The 21,192-nt window shown below is 45.0% G+C and overlaps 1 protein-coding gene across 1 annotated transcript in view; it reads left to right on the forward strand.

Annotated features, from left to right (window-relative positions):
* GTF3C3 (general transcription factor IIIC subunit 3) overlaps window positions 1-21,192 on the forward strand; it is a 222,279-nt gene that overhangs the window by 53,378 nt on the left and 147,709 nt on the right. The window contains exon 7 of the mRNA XM_069225852.1: window positions 9,578-9,725. Coding sequence (XP_069081953.1) covers window positions 9,578-9,725 — 148 coding nt within the window. The remainder of the gene's footprint in view (window positions 1-9,577; window positions 9,726-21,192) is intronic.

Here is a 21,192-nt window from a genome sequence, read left to right on the forward strand (position 1 = left end):
AACAGGGACTTTCCTTTGAAGTTTGCCTACTTCAAAGTCAGAAAGGGATATAAGCAGTGGACACAAAACCCCAGACTTTCAGAACACTTCTTGATCAAGAGGAACCTCTGCCAAGGAGAGTAGCTGAAGAGCTGGAGGAGGAGTACTGCCCCTTTGCTGTGTGTGCTTTGCTGGGTTGGCCTGCAGTTTGTTTCTGCCTTAAAGAGGGCAAAGATTGGACTTTGTTGTGTATCCTGCTTGTGAAGTTTTTCTAAGTGCTTGGAGTAGAGCTTGCCTCTTGTTGGAAGTCTCGGACGCCAGTCCCATCGACTCCTGTGTCGTCAACAGATGCCCGGTCTGCACCGTCACCCTTGAGTGCCCCACAGAACCTCCCCGGCGCTGCACCGCCGCCTAGGGCCTACCGAGGATATTACTTCAGCAACGATATGCTGCCTGCACCATGATCTGGAGACCCCACACATCTCACCACCCCGCTTCACACCGCAGCCCTGGTCTCACTGACGCCACAGGACACTGTCACCGAGCCGCTGTCTGCACTGTGACCTGTGGGCACCGCACGTAACATCGTCCCACTTCACACCGCAGCACTGACGCTATCCACGTCAGCGCTCCTGACTTCGCAGTTGCAGATCAGCCTGGAGTTTGATCTGCAACACGTGTGACTTCGAGAGCCCGATGACCCCCGACCTCAGGAACCAATGCCTGCGACGCCGCACTCAGGACCTCATTGCGAGGATCACGTTGCCCTACATTTCCAATGTACTGTTTGCGGGTCTTCCCGACACTGTAGCTGGCCCACGGCTTTGCGTCCTGCCTGAACTGTTGATTTGTTGTTCACGATGCCGAGAGCCTCAGACAGAGCTATTGACTTAAGGAACTGTATTTTAAAGTTAATTCTTGTAAAATTTATATCGTCATTACTGTATATTGGAATTTTCCTGTTTTGGCCTTGTTTTACACAGATAAATATTGGCTATTTTTCTAAAACTGGTGTGATCTCCTTTTGTAGTGTTTTCACTGTATTACTGAGTGTAATGTGCATAATCTTTAGACACTGCTTCTGAGATAAGCCTGACTGCTCGTGCCAAGCAACCAAAGGGGTAAGCCGGGTTTATCTGAGCTGGGTATTTCCCTTATCCTGACTAGAGTGAGGGTGACTATGTGGACAGGGTGCAAACTGACTGCCAACTAAGAGACCCCATTTCTAACACCCTTGCTAAACTGCTCTGGGGAAAGTTTGATGAGACTGTACCAGGCAACACCACTGCAGTGGTTTAATTGAAAAGGCAGTGAGGAATGTGAGTCTGTTTTGTGTGCACTAAAGCAATTCAGATTTGGGACCAGTCTTTGTACACTGCTGTTCTTCCACTTTTCTTTGGATTAAACACTGTACAATTTATTTGGAAAGAGCAAAGCCTTTCATATCTTCTTACTATCTTTTTGTCACATATGGTGGTCTCAATCCATGCAACAAATAGAAAAGGTGAAAGGTACTATTTCCTGCTGAATAGTCTCTTGTATGTCTAGATCGTAAGACATTAGGGGTATTCCTGCTCGCCACAAAGATGTTGTGCTTAGTCTGCCAGCGTAAAAACAATCTGGGTGTACTTTGCAAGGCATATACTTTTTGCAGACGTTTGTGGGATGGCACGTTGGCTACCCTGCATGGTTTGTCCCGACACAGCTCTGGATACATTTTCTAGAAAGAGTGTTGTTTTTGACCAGGACCGATTGCAGAATTTGTTTGCTTAGTGCTGTGCATGTGGTGTCGTCCTCAAAATCAATTTCCTTCCATTTGAGAATGAGGGAGAGCAGTGCAAAGAATTGAAGAAAAAAATCCCTGTTATGGTGAATCTAGTATTTTTAGTGCCTGCTCTCTTCTTTACAAACCCACTCCACTGTCTGTTCAATCCACTTTTTCTATTTCTAAAGAAAAATGTGGTGGTTCATGGGAATGGATGCTCTTACCTGGAGAGGAGTAAAAGTGACTGTCTTTGAGGGACAACATTTTTCTCTACTGCTCAGTGCAGGCATTTTCCAACCAGGAGTGAAGAAAGGGGAGCAAGCACTAAATATGTAGGCAATTTGTCCTTCCTTCTGCAAGTTTAGATGGCTAAACAAAGCCATGATCTTTGGTTAAAGTCAAATAAATAGGCCTAAATCCGTTTCCAATAACTTTACAAAATCCTCTTGCCCATGAAGTGACTTTTTCCAAGTTCTCCAAACAAATGTGTGTACCCATACAACCTTGATGGTTTGCTCTTCTGAGCAAGCCTCAGCATTCTTACTTGGCTGGCTTCTGTCCCACATTCTCCCATCTTTCGCCATTAATCTTGTGTTGGTCAGGAAGGAGGAGACCGAGAAAGGAAATATAATGTTCGATGGCATATGTTGCTGCAGATACACATGTTTCGCACAGTCCGCTGCCTGGTGTTGGGCTCGGAGTATTACAAGTTGTTTTTCTTCGAAGAAATCTTTTTTGGTCACAGGACCGAAGGACTCCTCCCTCTTCGGCTCCATTGCGCATGGGCGTCGACTCCATCTTAGATTGTTTTTTTCCGCTGTCGGGTTCGGACGTATTCCTTTTCGCTCCGTGTTTTGGTTCGGAAAGTTAGTCAGAATCTCGGAAGAAAGCGTCGGTATTGTTCCGTTCGGTATCGGGATAGTTAGGTACATCGACACCGATCATCGGAAGACTTTGGGGTAGCTTCGATCCCCCATCGGGGCCTGGTCGGCCCGACTGCGTGTGACATCGAAGCCGATGGAACGGACCCCGTTCCGTTTCTGCCCAAAATGTCACAGTAAGTATCCTTATACAGATCAGCACTTGGTCTGTAACTTGTGCTTGTCCCCCGAGCACAAGGAGGATACCTGTGAGGCCTGTCGAGCCTTCCGGTCCAGAAAAACACTCCGGGACCGAAGAGCCAGGCGTCTACAAATGGCGTCCACGCCGACAAAACAACGTTTCGACGACGAAGAGGAAACATTCTCGGTTCCGGAATCAGAATCCGGAGACTCCGACGTCGAACAACAACAACAAACAGTGAGTAAGACGTCGAAAATTAAAACCATCGAGAAGACAAAAGCCCAGGGGACGCCACTGCCAACAGGCCATGGCTCGACCCATAAAACCGGCGAGCCGTCGAAGGCGCCGAAAAAGGGCACGCCCATAGCGAAGACACCCGACTCCGGTCGAGGGACCGCCATGGAGCAACCTCGGAGCCGAGATAGCGGCTCCGAGAAGCAAAAACAAGATGCCGGCACCGAAAAACATCGGCACCGAGACACACTGCCGAAAGCCACAAAAATTCTGTTGGTGCCGAAGCCGAAAAAAGATTCTCTCTCGGCGCCGAAAAGTTCCACACCTCCATCCTACACAGAGGAACAAGGAATAAGTGGCCAGATGCACAGATTTGGACAAGAGCTCCAAAGTGTAGAATCAGACTACACACAAAAGAGACTGTACATCCAGCAAGACACAGGGAAGATATCAACCCTTCCCCCAATAATGAGAAAAAGAAGGATCGGACTTCTCAAGGATGACGCACAACCACAAGCCAAAGTGGTTAAAAAAGTCACGCCTCCGCCCTCTCCACCACAACAGGCATCGCCGGCACAAACACCGCCACAAATGCACTCACCAGCGCAAACTACCATAAGTCAAGATAATCAGGATCAAGACGCTTGAGACCTATATGACACCCCAGTGCCGGACAATGATCCCGATTCATACCCCACAAAGCCGTCACCACCAGAGGACAGTACCTCATACTCGCAACTGGTGGCTAGGGCAGCAGAATTCCACAATGTCCAACTGCATTCCGATCCTATAGAGGATGATTTTTTATTTAACACCCTCTCGGCTACACATAGCCAATATCAATGTCTCCCAATGCTACCAGGGATGTTACGGCACGCAAAACACATTTTTGAAGAGCCCGTAAAATCAAGAGCCATCACCCCAAGGGTGGATAAGAAATACAAACCACCACCCACAGACCCAGTGTTTATTACTTCGCAGTTACCACCTGACTCCGTAGTAGTAGGGGCAGCTCGCAAAAGAGCAAATTCCCATACATCTGGCGACGCCCCACCTCCGGACAAAGAAAGCCGAAAATTTGATGCGGCAGGAAAAAGAGTAGCATCACAGGCAGCCAACCAGTGGCGCATCGCAAATTCTCAAGCGCTGCTGGCCCGATATGACCGCGCACACTGGGATGAGATGCAACTTCTCATAGACCATCTTCCCCAGGAATACCAAAAAAGGGCGCAGCAAATAGTTGAAGAGGGACAAACGATCTCAAACAATCAAATCCGCTCTTCAATGGACGCAGCCGATACTGCAGCGAGAACAGTCAACACTGCTGTCACCATAAGGAGACACGCTTGGCTCCGCACTTCAGGCTTCAAACCTGAAATCCAGCAGGCTGTCCTTAATATGCCCTTCAACGAGAAACAACTTTTTGGCCCTGAAGTGGACACAGCCATTGAAAAACTTAAAAAGGACACAGACACGGCCAAAGCCATGGGCGCACTCTACTCCCCGCAGAGCAGAGGCTCTTTTAGAAAAACTCCATTTAGAGGGGGGTTTCGTGGCCAACCCACAGACACCACCAGCCAACAAACAAGAACCACACCATATCAGGGTTCATTCCAAAGGGGAGGTTTCAGGGGATATAGAGGGGGTCAATTCCCAAGGAGTAGGGGAAGATTCCAGACTCCAAAAACACCTCCACCTAAACAGTGACTTTCAAGTCACACAACCCCTTCACTCAACACCAGTGGGGGGAAGACTAAGCCAATTCTACCAATCTTGGCAGCAGATTACAACAGACAATTGGGTATTAGCAATAATCCAACATGGCTATTGCATAGAATTCCACAAATTCCCACCAAACATCCCTCCAAAAACACGCAAAATGTCACCACAACATTTAGAACTTTTAGGACTAGAAGTTCAAGCACTACTGCAAAAGGATGCAATAGAGTTAGTACCAGTACAACAAAAAAACACAGGAGTTTACTCCCTGTACTTTCTAATTCCAAAAAAAGACAAAACATTAAGACCAATATTAGATCTCAGGACACTAAATACCTACATCATATCGGACCACTTTCACATGGTCACACTACAAGACATCATTCCACTGCTCAAACAGCAAGATTACATGACCACATTAGACCTAAAAGATGCGTACTTTCATATACCGATACACCCTTCTCACAGAAAGTACCTAAGGTTCGTATTCAAAGGAATACATTACCAATTCAAGGTGTTGCCATTCGGAATAACAACTGCACCAAGAGTATTCACAAAATGTCTAGCAGTAGTAGCAGCACATATCAGGAGACAACAGATACATGTGTTTCCTTACCTAGACGATTAGCTAATCAAGACCAACACAGTAAAAAAGTGCACAAACGACACCACATATGTCATACAAACCCTTCACAAACTGGGTTTCTCCATCAACTATACAAAGTCACACCTCGAACCGTGTCAGACACAACAATATCTAGGGGCAACCATCAACACATCAAAAGGAATTGCCACTCCAAGTCCACAAAGAGTGCAAGCATTCCACAAGGTAATAAGTGCTATGTTTCCAAACCAAAAGATACAGGCAAAATTTGTGCTAAAACTTCTAGGCATGATGTCATCATGCATAGCCATTGTCCCAAACGCAAGACTACACATGTGACCCTTACAACAGTGCCTAGCATCACAATGGTCACAGGCACAGGGTCAACTTCAAGATCTGGTGTTGGTAGACCGCCAAACATACCTCTCTCTTCTATGGTGGAACAGCAACAATTTAAACAAAGGGCGGACATTTCAGGACCCAGTGCCTCAATACGTTATAACAACAGATGCTTCCATGACAGGGTGGGGAGCACACCTCAATCACCACAGCATTCAAGGACAATGGGATGTACACCAAACAAAATTTCATATCAATTACCTAGAACTGTTAGCAGTATTTCTAGCGTTAAAAGCCTTTCAACCCATAATAACACACAAATACATTCTTGTCAAAACAGACAACATGACAACAATGTATTATTTAAACAAACAAGGAGGAACACACTCAACACAATTGTGTCTCCTAACACAAAAAATATGGCAGTGGGCGATTCACAACAACATTCGCCTAATAGCACAATTTATTCCAGGGATCCAAAACCAACTAGCAGACAACCTTTCGCGAGACCACCAACAAGTCCACGAATGGGAAATTCACCCCCAAGTTCTGAACAAGTACTTTCAAATTTGGGGAACACCCCAGATAGATTTGTTCGCAACAAAAGAAAACGCAAAATGCCAAAACTTTGCATCCAGCTACCCACACCGCGAATCACAAGGCAATGCTCTATGGATGAGTTGGTCAGGGATATTTGCATACGCTTTTCCCCCTCTCCCTCTCCTTCCATATCTAGTAAACAAATTGAGTCAAAACCAACTCAAACTCATACTGATAGCACCCACATGGGCAAGACAACCTTGGTATACAACTCTACTAGACCTTTCACTAGTACCGCATGTCAAACTACCCAACAGACCAGATCTGTTAACACAACACAAACAACAGATCAGGCATCCAAACCCAGCATCATTGAATCTAGCAATTTGGCTCCTGAAATCCTAGAATTCGGACACTTAGACCTCACACAAGAATGTATGGAGGTCATAAAACAAGCTAGAAAAGCTTCCACTAGACACTGCTATGCATCTAAGTGGAAAAGATTTGTTTGCTACTGCCATACCAATCAAATCCAACCATTGCATGCCTCTACAAAGGACATAGTGGGATACTTACTACATTTGCAAAAAGCGAATCTCATCTATAAAAATACGCCTCGCAGCAATATCTGCTTACCTACAAACTACTCATTCATCGTCTCTATTTAGAATACCAGTTATTAAAGCATTCATGGAAGGGCTAAAAAGAATTATACCACCAAGAACACCACCAGTTCCTTCATGGAACCTTAACATCGTCTTAACAAGACTCATGGGTCCACCTTTCGAACCCATGCATTCCTGTGAAATGCAATATCTAACCTGGAAAGTCGCATTTCTCATTGCAATCACATCCCTCAGAAGAGTAAGTGAAATACAGGCATTTACCATATAAGAACCATTTATTCAAATACACAAAAATAAAATAGTTCTAAGAACAAATCCAAAATTTCTACCAAAAGTAATCTCACCATTCCATTTAAATCAAACAGTAGAATTGCCAGTGTTCTTCCCACAACCAGATTCCGTGGCTGAAAGGGCACTACATACATTAGACATCAAAAGAGCACTAATGTACTACATTGACAGAACAAAGTTAATCAGGAAAACAAAACAACTGTTCATAGCTTTTCAAAAACCACACATAGGAAATCCAATCTCTAAACAAGGCATTGCTAGATGGATAGTCAGATGTATTCAAACATGCTATCTTAAAGCCAAGAGAGAATTGCCTATTACACCAAAGGCACACTCAACCAGAAAGAAAGGTGCTACAATGGCCTTTCTAGGAAACATTCCTATGAGCGAAATATGTAAGGCTGCAACCTGGTCTACGCCTCATACATTTACTAAACACTACTGTGTAGACGTACTAAATGCACAACAAGCTACAGTGGGCCAAGCTGTACTAAGAACATTATTCCAAACTACTTCAACTCCTACAGGCTAAACCACCGCTTTTAGGGGAGGTAACTGCTTTATAGTCTATGCGAAACATGTGTATCTGCAGCAACATATGCCATCGAACTGAAAATGTCACTTACCCAGTGTACATCTGTTCGTGGCATTAGTCGCTGCAGATTCACATGTGCCCTCCCGCCTCCCCGGGAAGCCTGTAGCCGTTTAGAAGTAGATCTTAAATCTTAAACATTTGTAAATAATTATTATAAACTTTTTATGTACATACGTATTCACTCCATTGCATGGGCACTATTTATAGCAAACAACTCCATCCTCACCCTCTGCGGGGAAAACAATCTAAGATGGAGTCGACGCCCATGCGCAATGGAGCCGAAGAGGGAGGAGTCCTTCGGTCCCGTGACCAAAAAAGACTTCTTCGAAGAAAAACAACTTGTAATACTCCGAGCCCAACACCAGGCAGCGGACTGTGCAAAACATGTGAATCTGCAGCGACTAATGCCACGAACAGATGTACACTGGGTAAGTGACATTTTCAATTCCTATCAAATGCCCCCCTGCAGATGATGTATGTACGAATGTAGTATTTATACAACACAAAACTAGCCAAAACGGCAGCAGAATATCAGTAAAATGTCAAAGGCAAGCATGCAGTCAACAAGTGGCAGGAGAGGTAGCTGATTATTGGATTGCTACTGCATAGGCATTTAGGGACCGATGTACGAAGCATTTTTCTAGTCGCACGTTTGCAACTATAGAAATGCTTTTTGGGATGTACAAAGCCCAAACTGCGATTTGGTAACTTGTTACCGAATCTCAGTTTGGGTTTAGAGATTCGGTATTAGGAAGGGGTGTGTCAAAGGCGTCCCTTCCTAATACCGAATCCCATGGGACCCCTTCCCCTTTGTGAATGCATGCAAAAAAAAAATGTCAGAGTAGTCAGTGGTCCCACGGACCACTGCCTGCTCTGAAGAAATGAAAAGAAAACTTTTCATTTTTCTTTTTTGAAATCCATTCGGTTTTCCTTTAAGGAAAACGGGCTGCATTTAAAAAAAAAAAAAAAAAAAAAAAAAAATCTGCTTTATTTAAAAGCAGTCACAGACATGGTGGTCTGCTGACACCAGCAGGCCACCATCCCTGTGAGTGCCGCCATTCCCAATAGGGTCGCAAATGGTGACCTACCTCATGAATATTCATGAGATAGGTCATTTGCGACCCCATTGCGAATCGCAGACAGTGTCATTGACACTGTTGTACATTCGGTTTTGCGAGTCGCAAATTGTGAGTCGCTAAGAATCGCAGTTTGCGAGTCACAAAACAGGATCTTCGTACATGTGGCCCCAAGTGTTCTTTAAAGAAATGTGTTTTCAACTCTTTCCTAAACTGAAGCAGTATTGGGGCATTTCATTTGGATACAGGGATGTTATTCCAAATCCTGGTAGCATAGATATGAAAGACCTACTGCCTTTTTTATCAGTTGTTTTTTTGAAGTCGTATCACAGTCTGGAAATGGCCTGGCAGTGGGTGTGCAGAGACCTGACTGAGATGTGAGCTTGTCGTTAATATATTCAGGGGTGCTTGTTATGATGGCTTTGTAATGATGCAGTTGGGTTTGATGATGCCGAGGGACATCAGTGGGAGCCAATTGAGTTTCATTAGTGTCCGGGTGATGTGATCAAATTTCTTCCTTCCCTGGATGAGATGTGCTGTGGTCCTTAAGGGGTGCGAATGTGGTGTCTGGGAAGCCCTGGAACAGGGCGTTACCACTATCCAAATTCACAATTTTGCATTGTGTTAGTCTTCAGTAAAGAAGCAAGGTAGCCCCCAAAAGAACATTCTTGCTTTCTGATGACAATTATCATATATTTTCCCCAGTTTTTTTCGTGCTATGAATTCCTAATTTGTGTTTTTCCCTAGGAGTTATTATGAAGCTAATGATGTCTCCTCTGCTATTGGAGTAATAGAAGAAGCAATAGAAAAACATCAGAGTCTTGTTGCAGTGGAAGATGTTAACATAGCAGCTGAGTTATATATCGCCAATAAACAGTATGACAAAGCAGTTGAGGTATGACTAGTCAATTTTTAAGAAATGCATGTAGCTCTTTTTAACTTTGATAAATTATTAAAATGTGTTGTCATTCAAGATGAGGGATCAATTAATGTGTCCACCATTCATGTTGACCTGGTCAACATTCTTAGCCCTCCCTCCCATAAATTTCCCCAAAAAGATAAGGCTCCACCGCATCTACCTCATGACTCCTTACACCCTTACTGGGCACAATCTTGTCCAATGTTTAGCAAGCAAGTGGTAAAGAGTGACTAGACATCACCCAACACTGCTTTCTCGGGATGAATCCTCATCTCAAAACTGGCAAAGCCACTACTTGTTTAACCGATCTCGCTCATCTTTTAGCCTAAAAAAAAGCCAAAGCAATGCGATGGAAGTCAGTCAAACCCCCCTTGGTTCAACTCGGCGTAGTGAGGTAATCAAATGGCCACAAGCGGAGAGCACAGTGCTCCGAAGGGAGGAGTACCAGGGTCTTTCATATTCCTTCTTGCTAACCATTAAGACCTGATCCTCTGTGACTTTGCACATCGTAAGTCGGAGGGCACCCAAATCCAATCAAGAACACCTGTGTAGATCTGCACCTGACCGCCGCCTCATTCCACCCCCCCTCCCTTTAGACTTTTCCTTGACCCTCTTTTACCCCTCCAAAATACAGCCTGGCTGGATCCAATGCCTTCCCTTCTATTACCTCAGTCGTAATGTCCTTAGCTTCCAATATTTACGTCCTTGACTGCCTTCCAAGCATGAGATCTTTGTGAGTTTCTGGTGAGGCAGGGGGTGGGACATTCTGTTTTTCATACTGCAAATTCCTGTTTTTCTTTGTTTATGCCTATTGACCAAAATATGCTACAATGGAGACATGCTATCACCTACAAGTTTATCACATTACCCTAATGCTCATATCCTTGCTGTAACCCCTAAGACATCTACCTCTGTGTGGGCATTTTACTGTATTGGGTGCTATCTTGTACCTGTCAATAAAAATTGGTTTAAAAACAAAATGGTCCCATAAAAGATGTCCTGAAGTTCAGACGAGGCCATGTAGATTCTGCTCCTTGTGTGGTTTGGAGTTTGCAGACTTCATCCGGCTTTTTGCTTCATCATTGACTGATTCATTTAACATTCACTGTCCAGTGAATTCCTAAGACTGGCTTCTCATTGTATAATGCTTCCTGTAAGACTTTCCCTTATTCCTTGGAGAAGTTTATAACATTGGCCTTTTTTTTTGCTCCCTCAGACATGGCTTAACTATAGTACGCTCTACAACTCCCACCCTTCCTTCCAGAACACTCACTGCTTTACATATTGACCCATACCTCAACTACCATCCTCTAGATCAGTCAACTGATCGTGTCCCATTAAATAGATTCATTATACACTGTGTTCAATTCAAGTGTTTGCCACAGTTTACCTTTCGTTCATTAGCTCCATAATGTGGTACAACCATTACCTAATCAAAATATTTAAGCAAAAAGTTACTGGAAGGTTGAGGCTATGTCCCACGATCTATGCAGACTTATTCCACCTACTGTTGGGCTTGTATGTGTACATGTCTTTCTTCTAAGAAGTTTTAGATCATAAGATATTTGACTATTCCCATAGTGCCCAATGCACCAGGACAAAGATTTCACCTCAGACCTTATTTTTACAATTTTTAAGAGATAATAACAAGTTTATTAGTTAATTAAAACCATAAAACTTTTCCTTCCACGTAAACAATAACAGAACAATTTTAGTTCAAAAAGACAATTACAGTTCTTTGGCTTAGGGTGAAATGGTAAGTAAAATTTCCTTCCACATAATTTTTTTTAGAAAAGACATACTAGTGCTATAAGGTATTGATAATAGGGCAACAGAATAATCTTATTGAAGGTAAGAAAAAATACAGCGCAAAATAAAATCTTGTGATTAAAATGAAATGATATATGAAGTTTTCCTTCCACAAAGAAATATAAACAGTAACCCAATGAGGTATTGGTAAAAATAGTGCAAAGTGGGAAGAGACCTTCTATCGATTTTATTTACCCCTACTTAAGTCTGGTTTTTGGTACCAGACTTTATTATGACATAAGCTAAACAACCCAATGGACTACCTAGGAGCCTTCCCTTCTTTAAGATGTTCAATGCGGGTTATAGGGATTTCGCTATCGTTTCAGCCCTCCCTCTGAGTTGGTTATTTCGAGAGGCTGTGGTTTTTAGAGTGAAAATTTCCAAAAATGTAACCAGCCTAATGTTCAATATTGTATTTCGAGGGTTAAAGGCTGCAATTAATGCTTGTCTGCAAGCTCTAATTTTTAAACCGTTAAATTATTTTTATAGTAAGAGTCTCCTTTCAGTCGCCAGGGCTGGGCAAATGCAGACCACATGCATCAGGTTTTCATCTGCTAGATGACAGAGACGGCACTCCAGGGAGCCTACTTGCCGCTCCTTCTTCCATTTTGGTGTGAGGTCTAAAGTATGGACTTCACCCAGCCTAAGTCTTTTGCCACGGGGGACACCGTCAAAAGCAGCTTTAAAGTCAACAAAACATAAATAAGTTGGAGTCCCCTTTGCTTTTGCTCTGTTTATGATCAAGCCTAGCCCCATAAGATTTGTTAATGTTCCTTGGTGCTTGGTAAACCCGGTTTGATTAAAGGGTAGAATATTGTTCTCTGTAATCCAGGCTTCTAGATGTTTAAGCACACAGCAGGAAAAGTACTTGAGGTCAACGTCTAAAAGAGCGATTAGTCTGTAGTTGCTTGGGGAGAGCGCGCTCCCGCCCTTATAGATGGGGTGGATTATTGAGCCATTCCAGGATGCCGGGACAATGCCTGTTGTGATCACCTCATTAAACATTGCTGCCAGGAAATTGGCCCATCTTTCCGTGTCTTGTTTAAATAATGCTTGTGGTAGGCCATTGGGGCCAGGGGCACAGTCCATTCGTGACTTTCCAATGATTTTTAATAGTTCTGGTGCCGTAAATTTCAAAGGGTCAGGGGTGTTGGGATCCCCACCAATCATATATGACTGCATTTGGGGGCCTTCTTCGATGGTTGATTCTTTTAGATGTGACCTTAAATGGGATACCCATACTTCCTCTGTTATGTTTGCGTTATTGCCTGCTTTTGCACCATTGTCTATTGTATTGATGATTTTCCAAAATCTTTTGGAGTCAGATGTTTTGGTCGCAAAATGTAGTTTGGCCCACAGGGCCTCCTGTTGGCCTTTTTTAAAGGTCCATAGAACCCTTTTATACAATTTCCTTTGCTCTCTAAGGGGGGTCAATATTGATCCATTATCTGGGCATTTACGCAGTGACCTTAATAATTTACCTACTGCTGCTTTCCTTTTGCGCACTGGCAGCGGTAAAAGTGAACTTTGGCGGTGATTCAATTGTGCTCCCTTTTTCGTGTTACTTAAGGAATCTTTTTTTATGAGGTTGTGGGCAAAGTTCTCCCAGACTGTTGTCAACTTTGCCCCACCTGTGATAGTTGATTCTAGGTTCCATAGGGCCTCTTCTGCTTGTCTTTCAATGGTGTCAGAGGACCATTTGAGTCGCTTTAGATTTTCGGAGCCTAGTGTCCCGTTTAGGGCTGCCACTTTCTCCGGTTTTTGCGGTGATGCACAAATCCCAAATACCTGTGGTTTGTGGTCGCTTTCCGTGCGGTCCATGATGGTAAAGGTGTTTACTAACTTATATAAAGCAGGGGACACCAAAGTGTAGTCTAGATAGGAGACCGACTTCCCAGAGAATCTTGTCCATGCCGGTGGAATATCCGGGCACTTCCGTCCGTTTAGCGCGAAGAGGCCTACTAATTCACAGGTGCGTATGAAACTCTCCCCTATTTTATCTTTCCTAAGTTTTTTTGGGAGGGTTTGGGCGGGTATTCTTGCAACTGTTTGGATGTGATCCTCACTGGGGTTGTGGAATAAGCCGGGATTGAAGTCGCCCGACATTAACCAGAATGCTGATTTTATTGTTCCTTTTATCCTTAATAGTTGAGTTAGAAGTTTGTTTGCTTCAATTTTTTTATTTTTAGGATTGATGTATGTGTTGACCAGAATCAATGACTCCTGTGTGTTTTTCCCCCAATCGTCTAGCTGGAGCAATTGGAAAGGTTGGTCTTCCTCCTTATACTCAGAGATGTTTACCAAAAGGCTGGTGCTAACGTAAATGGCGAGGCCTCCCTTTGGCCTTCCACACCTATTTGTTTTCGTTGCTGGGCTAAGGTATTCCATGAATCCGATTATCGGTATTGATTCCATTGCCCAGGATTCCTGTATGAGTAAGATGTCGAAGGAGCTGAAAAAATGTATTACTGCAGGATCCTCCAGTTTTGACCGTAGGCCCCGACGTTCCAGGAGTAAAAATGGATAAAATGCTGTGTGCGGGTTGATCCTTACCAATTCAATTATTGCCCATCGGTCTTGGGGGTAAAACCGTCACTACCCGTTCCCTATCTGCATACTTTTGTTGACCCAAGACCACTCTTTCCCTCCCGTCTTCTCTCCATACTTGGACTGTCAGCGGGTGGTTAGGTGGATTCTCCTCACTACATCTTTCTTCAATGGGTCTGCTGGCCTGATGTACTCCTTTCAGAACTGACCATGTGCCTTTGGGAGTTCCCAGGTGTTGTGAGGCTAGTAACGGAGTTGGATAGCGGACTCCTTTGTAGGTGGTTACCTCAATGCCCCAGGCTTTCAATAGGTCCTTTCTATTCAAGATCCGCTTTGGGATATCTGGTGCCGAGAAGATGGTGAGTGTTGGATCCGTGTGTTGGTTGCCTCTTGCTTGGATAAATTTTATAGCTGCCAGGTCCTCCGAGGCTACAAACTGAAGATCCGGTAAGGCTTTTATGATTCTTAAGATCGAAGAGCGATTAAGAACATCTGTGGGGGACCCGGAGGTGAATTCTGGAATCCAGAGTAACTGGAGGGTATTCGTGTCTGTTATACGTGACTGATTTTGCTCTATGCGCAGGTCTTGCTCCATATAGCCATCTTCCCTCTGACTAATGGCAGACTTGCTGCCCAAATTGACCAGTGTTAGTTGGGGAGGCAGCGCAGGTGTAATGGGTTTAGGTTTTGTGCTCTGCTGGACCCTTGTGGGGCTTGGTCTTCGGTTCGTTATAGTGCCAATCGCTTCGGGAGGTCTCAGGGGGGACCTTGTTAAGTGGGTGACGTCTGCTGTGGCTGGGAGTGTTGTCACATCTATTATTGTGTTAGAGCTCGTACTTGTGTGGGTAGTAATGTTTCTATTATACCCTCCATTTGACGTCGCCTGGTCTTTAGATGGGTCCTTTGATGAGTTGAATTGATGGGGTTGGGCGGACTTCCTTCCCTTCCTTGCCTGCTTTCGTTCTCTTTTTGAGAGGTTCCGAGTTATGGGAAACTCAGGGTTCCCAGGCTTATTGTTGGGCTGTAGCGGAGGATGATTCACCATGGGTTCCCAGTGGACACTTGCTAGTTGGCGGCTGTCAGCCAATATTCTCTCCTCACTTAAAAACGATGAGACAGGCGCAAGGGAGGAAAGGGGCTGCTGCTCTTTTTGTTTCTGCTCCCTCGGAGTAGATTTTAGCATGGTGGCGAATGGTTTAGGCCATGCATGTTCATCCTTCCGGGTGGAGCAGATTTCTTGAAGTATTCCCTCTAAGATTTGCGGCAGTTGAGATATCTTTTCTACTACCTCTTTACAGGAACAAATTGTAGAGTCATTAGAGTGAGTGACTTGCGCCCTTGTTATAAGTGCGTTTAATTTTTCCAACTTACTGTCAATCCCGGAGACAAATACTGCCAGGGTGTTTAGCAAGTCAACTTGAATGTCCATTTTGTTTGAATGAAATTGCAGCGCCATGACCGTTGCTTGCATTGAATTTAGGATTGCAGCCCACATTTCTTCTGACCTGACTGCCACGGGGGCTTGTGACTTTAAGTCGGGCGCTTGGTTACCACTTGATAGAACTTTGTTTATTGTTGTTTTATGGGGGACTTTCTGTGCCGCTGTCACTGTTTCTGTTTTTACTGGCCCGTTTGTGATTACCTGTTCTATACCCTAGAGGTCCTGTTCTTCTTTTTCACAGTTATACATTGGGAATGAGTGAAGTTTTGGACTTTGACAGAATGGGCCACCTTCCTGAGATTCTTGTTCTAAATGTTCTGCGATTGCTACCAGTTCTGAGTCCAGGATGGGTAGTTTCGCTGGACTAGATGTCCATTGGCATTTAGTGGCGTCTAGGGGTTTATTACATAGAGTTAAGTCTTGCCTAGGATTGTAGAGGGATCCTGGTGAAGGGGTAGCTGGCATCGCATTGTCCTGAACTATACTTGATGCGTCTACTTTCGTGGGGTGATTTTTCCTGATCACTACTGTTGGCGATAGGGGGGGGAGGAGGAGAATTCATTCTGAGTTTCTTTTCGCTGCTTCCTTGCTGTTGCCGGTGTTGGCTGAGTGGGGTTATTTCCCCAAAACTTGTTTGGTTTGGAGCCAGGGAGTTGAACCTTTTTCTGGTGGCAATGGTACCAGCAGTAGGGAAATAGTCGGTTATCTTGTGATGCTTGGCAGAGGCTACGGTCTCTGGAACCCCCTCCGGCAGAGTCGCCGGTTTCCAAAAGCCGGGCTCCCCCCAGATCGTTTCTTCCATGCTTGAAATTTGGTCGCCTCCCCCGCGTGTGCCCTTTGTTAGGTTTTGCCTCCTGCCTGGGAGGGGGTGGGGGAGATCCTGTTCGCTGCTTGCTCTCCTTTTTGGGGTTGCTTCATCCAGAGCCAGGTCTCCCTTCCTTATTTTTACCATTGAGTTCAGATGTTCCTGTGCCAAGTCTGGGATCAATAACATCTTTTCTGTGACTTTTTGTGCCAGTTTTCTAGGATTTGACCTCAGAGATAAAGAACTCTTCACCAGATCAGCTATTACTTTATGCAATGTTGACATAATTTTCTCAATCACTTCGGATTGAGAATGACTGTTGTGGTAAGGTATTATGAAGATGATACCCTCCCAGTCCTGCCCTGAATGCAGGTCTAAAATCGCCTGATGGAATTATCTCCAGAGCACGAGGAGTCTGTCTCCTGTCGTGGAAGGCCTTTTAAGAAGAATGTCCACTACCACCGCAGACGCTGCGGGCACATGACAAGATGCAGCATCGAGAATACCCTCAGACCCTAGAGCTGTTCAGACACAAGGACTTCATCAGCTCTGAAGCATAAGAGTCTGAGCCCTCAGGTAGCTAACTGACACAGGAAGCTAGCTACCATATCTGTCTTCAGACGATTTATTGGCAAAGGAGTTGGAAGACTTCTCTTTGTCCTTGGACCTTGCTCTGGTGCAGAGATCACTCATCTAGCCTTTATTCCAGCATACTCAACTCTCTGGGATCAACCATGAAAGTGTCCTCACATCAAGGCCCAGCGTTGTTGCCAGGGAAGTCTGGTATTGAGCCCTGTTGCCAGCCACAAGAGGCACTGACCTTCAGGTCTCTTTCCAGTCTGCAAGGCCTCTTGATCCAGAGAGATCTCCTCGACTCTAGAAAAGGGGCAAGCAAGGGGGCCTCAGCACCCATCAGTACTGACTCAACCCAGAACATTCAAGAAGCCATTCTTGTCATTGAAACTGGCTTTGAACAGACTCTGAGAACCACCCTGAGATCAGCTCCGAAAATTACCTTGATGTTGGAATTGGACTGGACCTTTGAGCTTTCTGACGTGCCTGATGTCATGCTGTGCATGATTTTCAACCAGTCATTTAGAGGGAATATCTTACCTTGGCCCCTCACTCAGGATCAGCCACAAACATCTAAGAAGACGAGGCTCTTCTTTGAGGAGAAGATATCTGAGAAGCTTAGATCCTTCCCAATCCTTATGAAAGTAAGGGGCAAGGCCACTAGTCCACCAACTCAACCTCCTACCCTTTGGCCTCACACACCACAAACTCAGTGTTATACACCACCAGTACCTCCTTGGCCTTGCCCTCTACCATGTCTTCAGTCACTCAGTTCTAATTCCACTCTGACCATACTGCCTCAGACCAAGGGGCCCCTAACAAGTTTCACATGCCTTACCAGGACCTTTTCAAACCTGGGATGGGTATGAGCCTTGGGTGGACCATTATCTTAATCCCAGTGAGGACCCAGATCTGTAGCCCTACCCCCTCTCAGTGACTGCAGCACAATACCACAAGGTCAAGCTCCACATGGTTAAGGAGGAGGGTGATTTCCTGGTCAATAATTTTTCAAGTCTGAGAGATCTGTCTGGTAACTGTCCATGCTGAAAAGTATGTTCAAGTGCAGCATGGCCAGTTTCAAAGACATGGTCAAGGTCAGAATTGTCACCCTCTGGGTCTAGAAGAAATACAGTAGAAGGCGGCCCCAGATTACCTGGTTTCATCCACCTGACCCTCTGTTGCTGCAAACTACCTAGAAGGCCTTCTTTCAGGCTACATGTGATGTTCGTTCTCCGGGTAAAGAGTGGAGAGCAGCCACTCAGTGTAGGATTGCCAATTTGGTTGAACTGCTCTCCAAATAAGACTGCAATAACTGGGAGGAGATAGGGGTTTGCTGGAACACCTCCCCAAAGTCTACTTCAGGAGGGGGCAGGGACTAGCCCAGAAGGGTCATTTTCAGCATGTATTTTAAGTGCACCCTGACACTTCATCCTTGGGGGATCAACAACAGCATTCTGCTTAGACGCCACTCCAGGTACAACAGAGCTCCATTAGTGTACCGTTTGATGAGGAGCATCAGTTCGGCCCTCATGTAGATTTTTGTTTGAGAAGACCAAGAATGACACAGTCTGCCAAAGACCTTGGCATGCTACAGATCCAAACACCCAGGACTGCCTTTGTATTCAACAGACAAGAGGAAGCCCTAAATCATTAACGTCCTACTCAGAGGCAGGGCTGCAGTAGTAGCAGGGCATGCAGGGATCCAGCTCCTTCAGAAAGGATGGCTACCATTGCAACGGAAGCGGTAAAGTAGAGATGGCTCAGCAGGGGCGCACCTCAACTTCCAAAGAGTGACTTGCCTACCATTACCCCGATCATGGAACACCTGTTGGGTATGTTTGGGGTTCTTCCTTACACACTGGGAGGAAATAAATAATCTCAAATATATGGGTGGGTTCTTTCCGTAGTACTACAGGGGAACTGCTTGGAATTTCATGCAGTTCCAACAAACGTACTACTGCGTTGTCATGTAATGAATTGCAACCATCTATGACTGTTACAGGAAGCGCTCCTCGCCAAAGGTGCCATGAGGATGGTTCCCCCTCACATTTAGGGTTGTGGAGCCTACAGTGTATATTTCATGATCCCCAAAAAGGGCAGGACTCTGTATCCCATCCTAGACCTCAGGCTGCTGAAATGTTACATCCAGTCAGAGCAGTTACACATAATAACTCCGCAGGACAACATTCTGCTGCTGTGCACTGGGGATCACTTGAAGGCCCTCACTCTCAAGGATGCATACTTTCTTATGGATATGTCTAATTGCAGGCTCCTCACATTTGAAGATCCCCAGACATTGGACTGGATCTGGTGAATTTTTCAGCAGTTCTTACACATGCTAGATGGTGGTGGTGTCTGGCTCCCTGCTGTCCCAGGTATGACAGAGTGCAATTGCATATAAGCACCACCCCTGTGTGCTGACATCAGTTCGATTTTTCATCACGACGTTCTGATGTGGATTTAATCACCACTCCCGAATTTGTCAGTCTTCCCAAAGTTTAGAAATTATGCAAAGAGACTGTGCTAGGTAATGGTGTCCCCATAAAACGACAGGCCGTACCGAGATTGTAGCAAGAGATGTGTTTTTAGTGCCTGGGCTGTGGTCACAACACCAAATGTATGATCAATGTACCCTAATACAGCCAAAACTGGGAGATAAAACTGTACATTGTCGATCATAAGAAGAAGTTGCAAACATCCCACAGGTCTTGTTACTGGTTCAGGTTCTGGGTCCAGTCCCAGTCACAAGACCGTTCTGAAACTGCTCCATTTCCTGCTCAAAATCGACTGATAAGTCAAAGTCAAAATCCAAAAGCAAGCACAAGAAAGCAAAGTGGGACTCGACCCCATCCCGCAGCTCTAAGCAAAGGTGCAAGGACATCAAGACTTGAGAAGCACTTCTGTGAAGTTTCCTCTGCTGTGGAACCAATACCTCAAGTGTTCCCTGTGCCTCCCCGAATTCCCCAGGCTATCTTCGATTTCGCAGCAGATAGAGGCCTTTAAGTAGGCCTACTTGAAATCTTTATTGCACTTCCAGCTCCTGTTACGCTTTTGGGCTCCAAAGTCTGCTTGCCTCATGAAGGTCCTCCCACTGATGCAGTCTCTCCCGACTCTAGGACAGGCTTTCAGTCTAGTCCCATGGTCCATCCTGGTTTCTGCTGCATCTTTGCCATTGCTGGCTCCACAGGCCCCAGCTGATAGCCCGGTGTCTACACCCATGCCAGACCCTGAACTGAAGTCAGCCTGAGCTCTCCTGATTTGCTGTGAAATGGTCGTCATGCCACCTGGCTCCAGCCTGACGCCTCTGCCACAATGCTGTTATGAGCAGAGGCTCCATTTTCTTTTTGGTTTTGACTCTTCTGTACAAGAACAGGATGATGATGGGGCTATGGGTGGCTTATTCCCCTCTCATTTTACTTATGATGCCTTGTACTTTGAGTTATAAAATGCTTGTGCGCTTGACACCGCTCCTAAATAGAGTTGGGCTCATCACTTGGGCCTTCAACGGAAGTAATTGTCTCATTTGTATTGGTGTTGAGGAAGGTTGCTGAAATGCTAGAGTTAAAGTTGTTCTCCATTGAGATTAAAACAAATGTTCTGACAGTTCTCCAAGCTGGCACTGTGACATCGGAGCCCTTGCTTCCATTCAAAGATGCCCTCATGAATACCTTGACGAGTATGTGGTTGAAACCATGTTCTTGTCTGCCCATTAGTCAACAAGTAGTCAGGTGATCCAGACCTGTGACCTGGGCCTGTGCCCCAAGATCTTCATGAAGTACTCTACCCTGGAAGTGTTATTGTGAGGCTTCTACCAGTAAAATTAATCCTAACTCATTGCCGACCTTACTCCCCCATGGAGATTCCAAACAGATTGATGCTTTTGGCAAATAGATGTTTTCTTTTTCCAGCTTGGCACTACAAGTCTATAAATGCACACTGCCTGTTAGGCAGAAAAACTAATCACAACCAGTGAGATCTTTCTGGCAATCTGAGACATTGGGGACCCTGAGCTCAGAAATTGCTTAAAGGCAAGATGCTGTGAAGTACATTACCTATGCAGGCTTAGACATCACAGACCGTATTGGCTGAGCAGTTAGCACCATTGTTTTGCTTCAAAGACATGCTTAGATAATGTCAAACAGATGTTGTGGTGCTATGCAGGCATCACTGATGGACATGCCCTTTTATTCTCTTTGAAGGGAAGGCTGATGGGGTGTGACTGCACCAAGCAACATGGTGGATATTTAGTCCATGAGCTCCCAACACCG

This window comes from Pleurodeles waltl, chromosome 3_1, assembly GCF_031143425.1.
Source record: "Pleurodeles waltl isolate 20211129_DDA chromosome 3_1, aPleWal1.hap1.20221129, whole genome shotgun sequence".
Lineage (NCBI taxonomy): Eukaryota > Metazoa > Chordata > Amphibia > Caudata > Salamandridae > Pleurodeles > Pleurodeles waltl.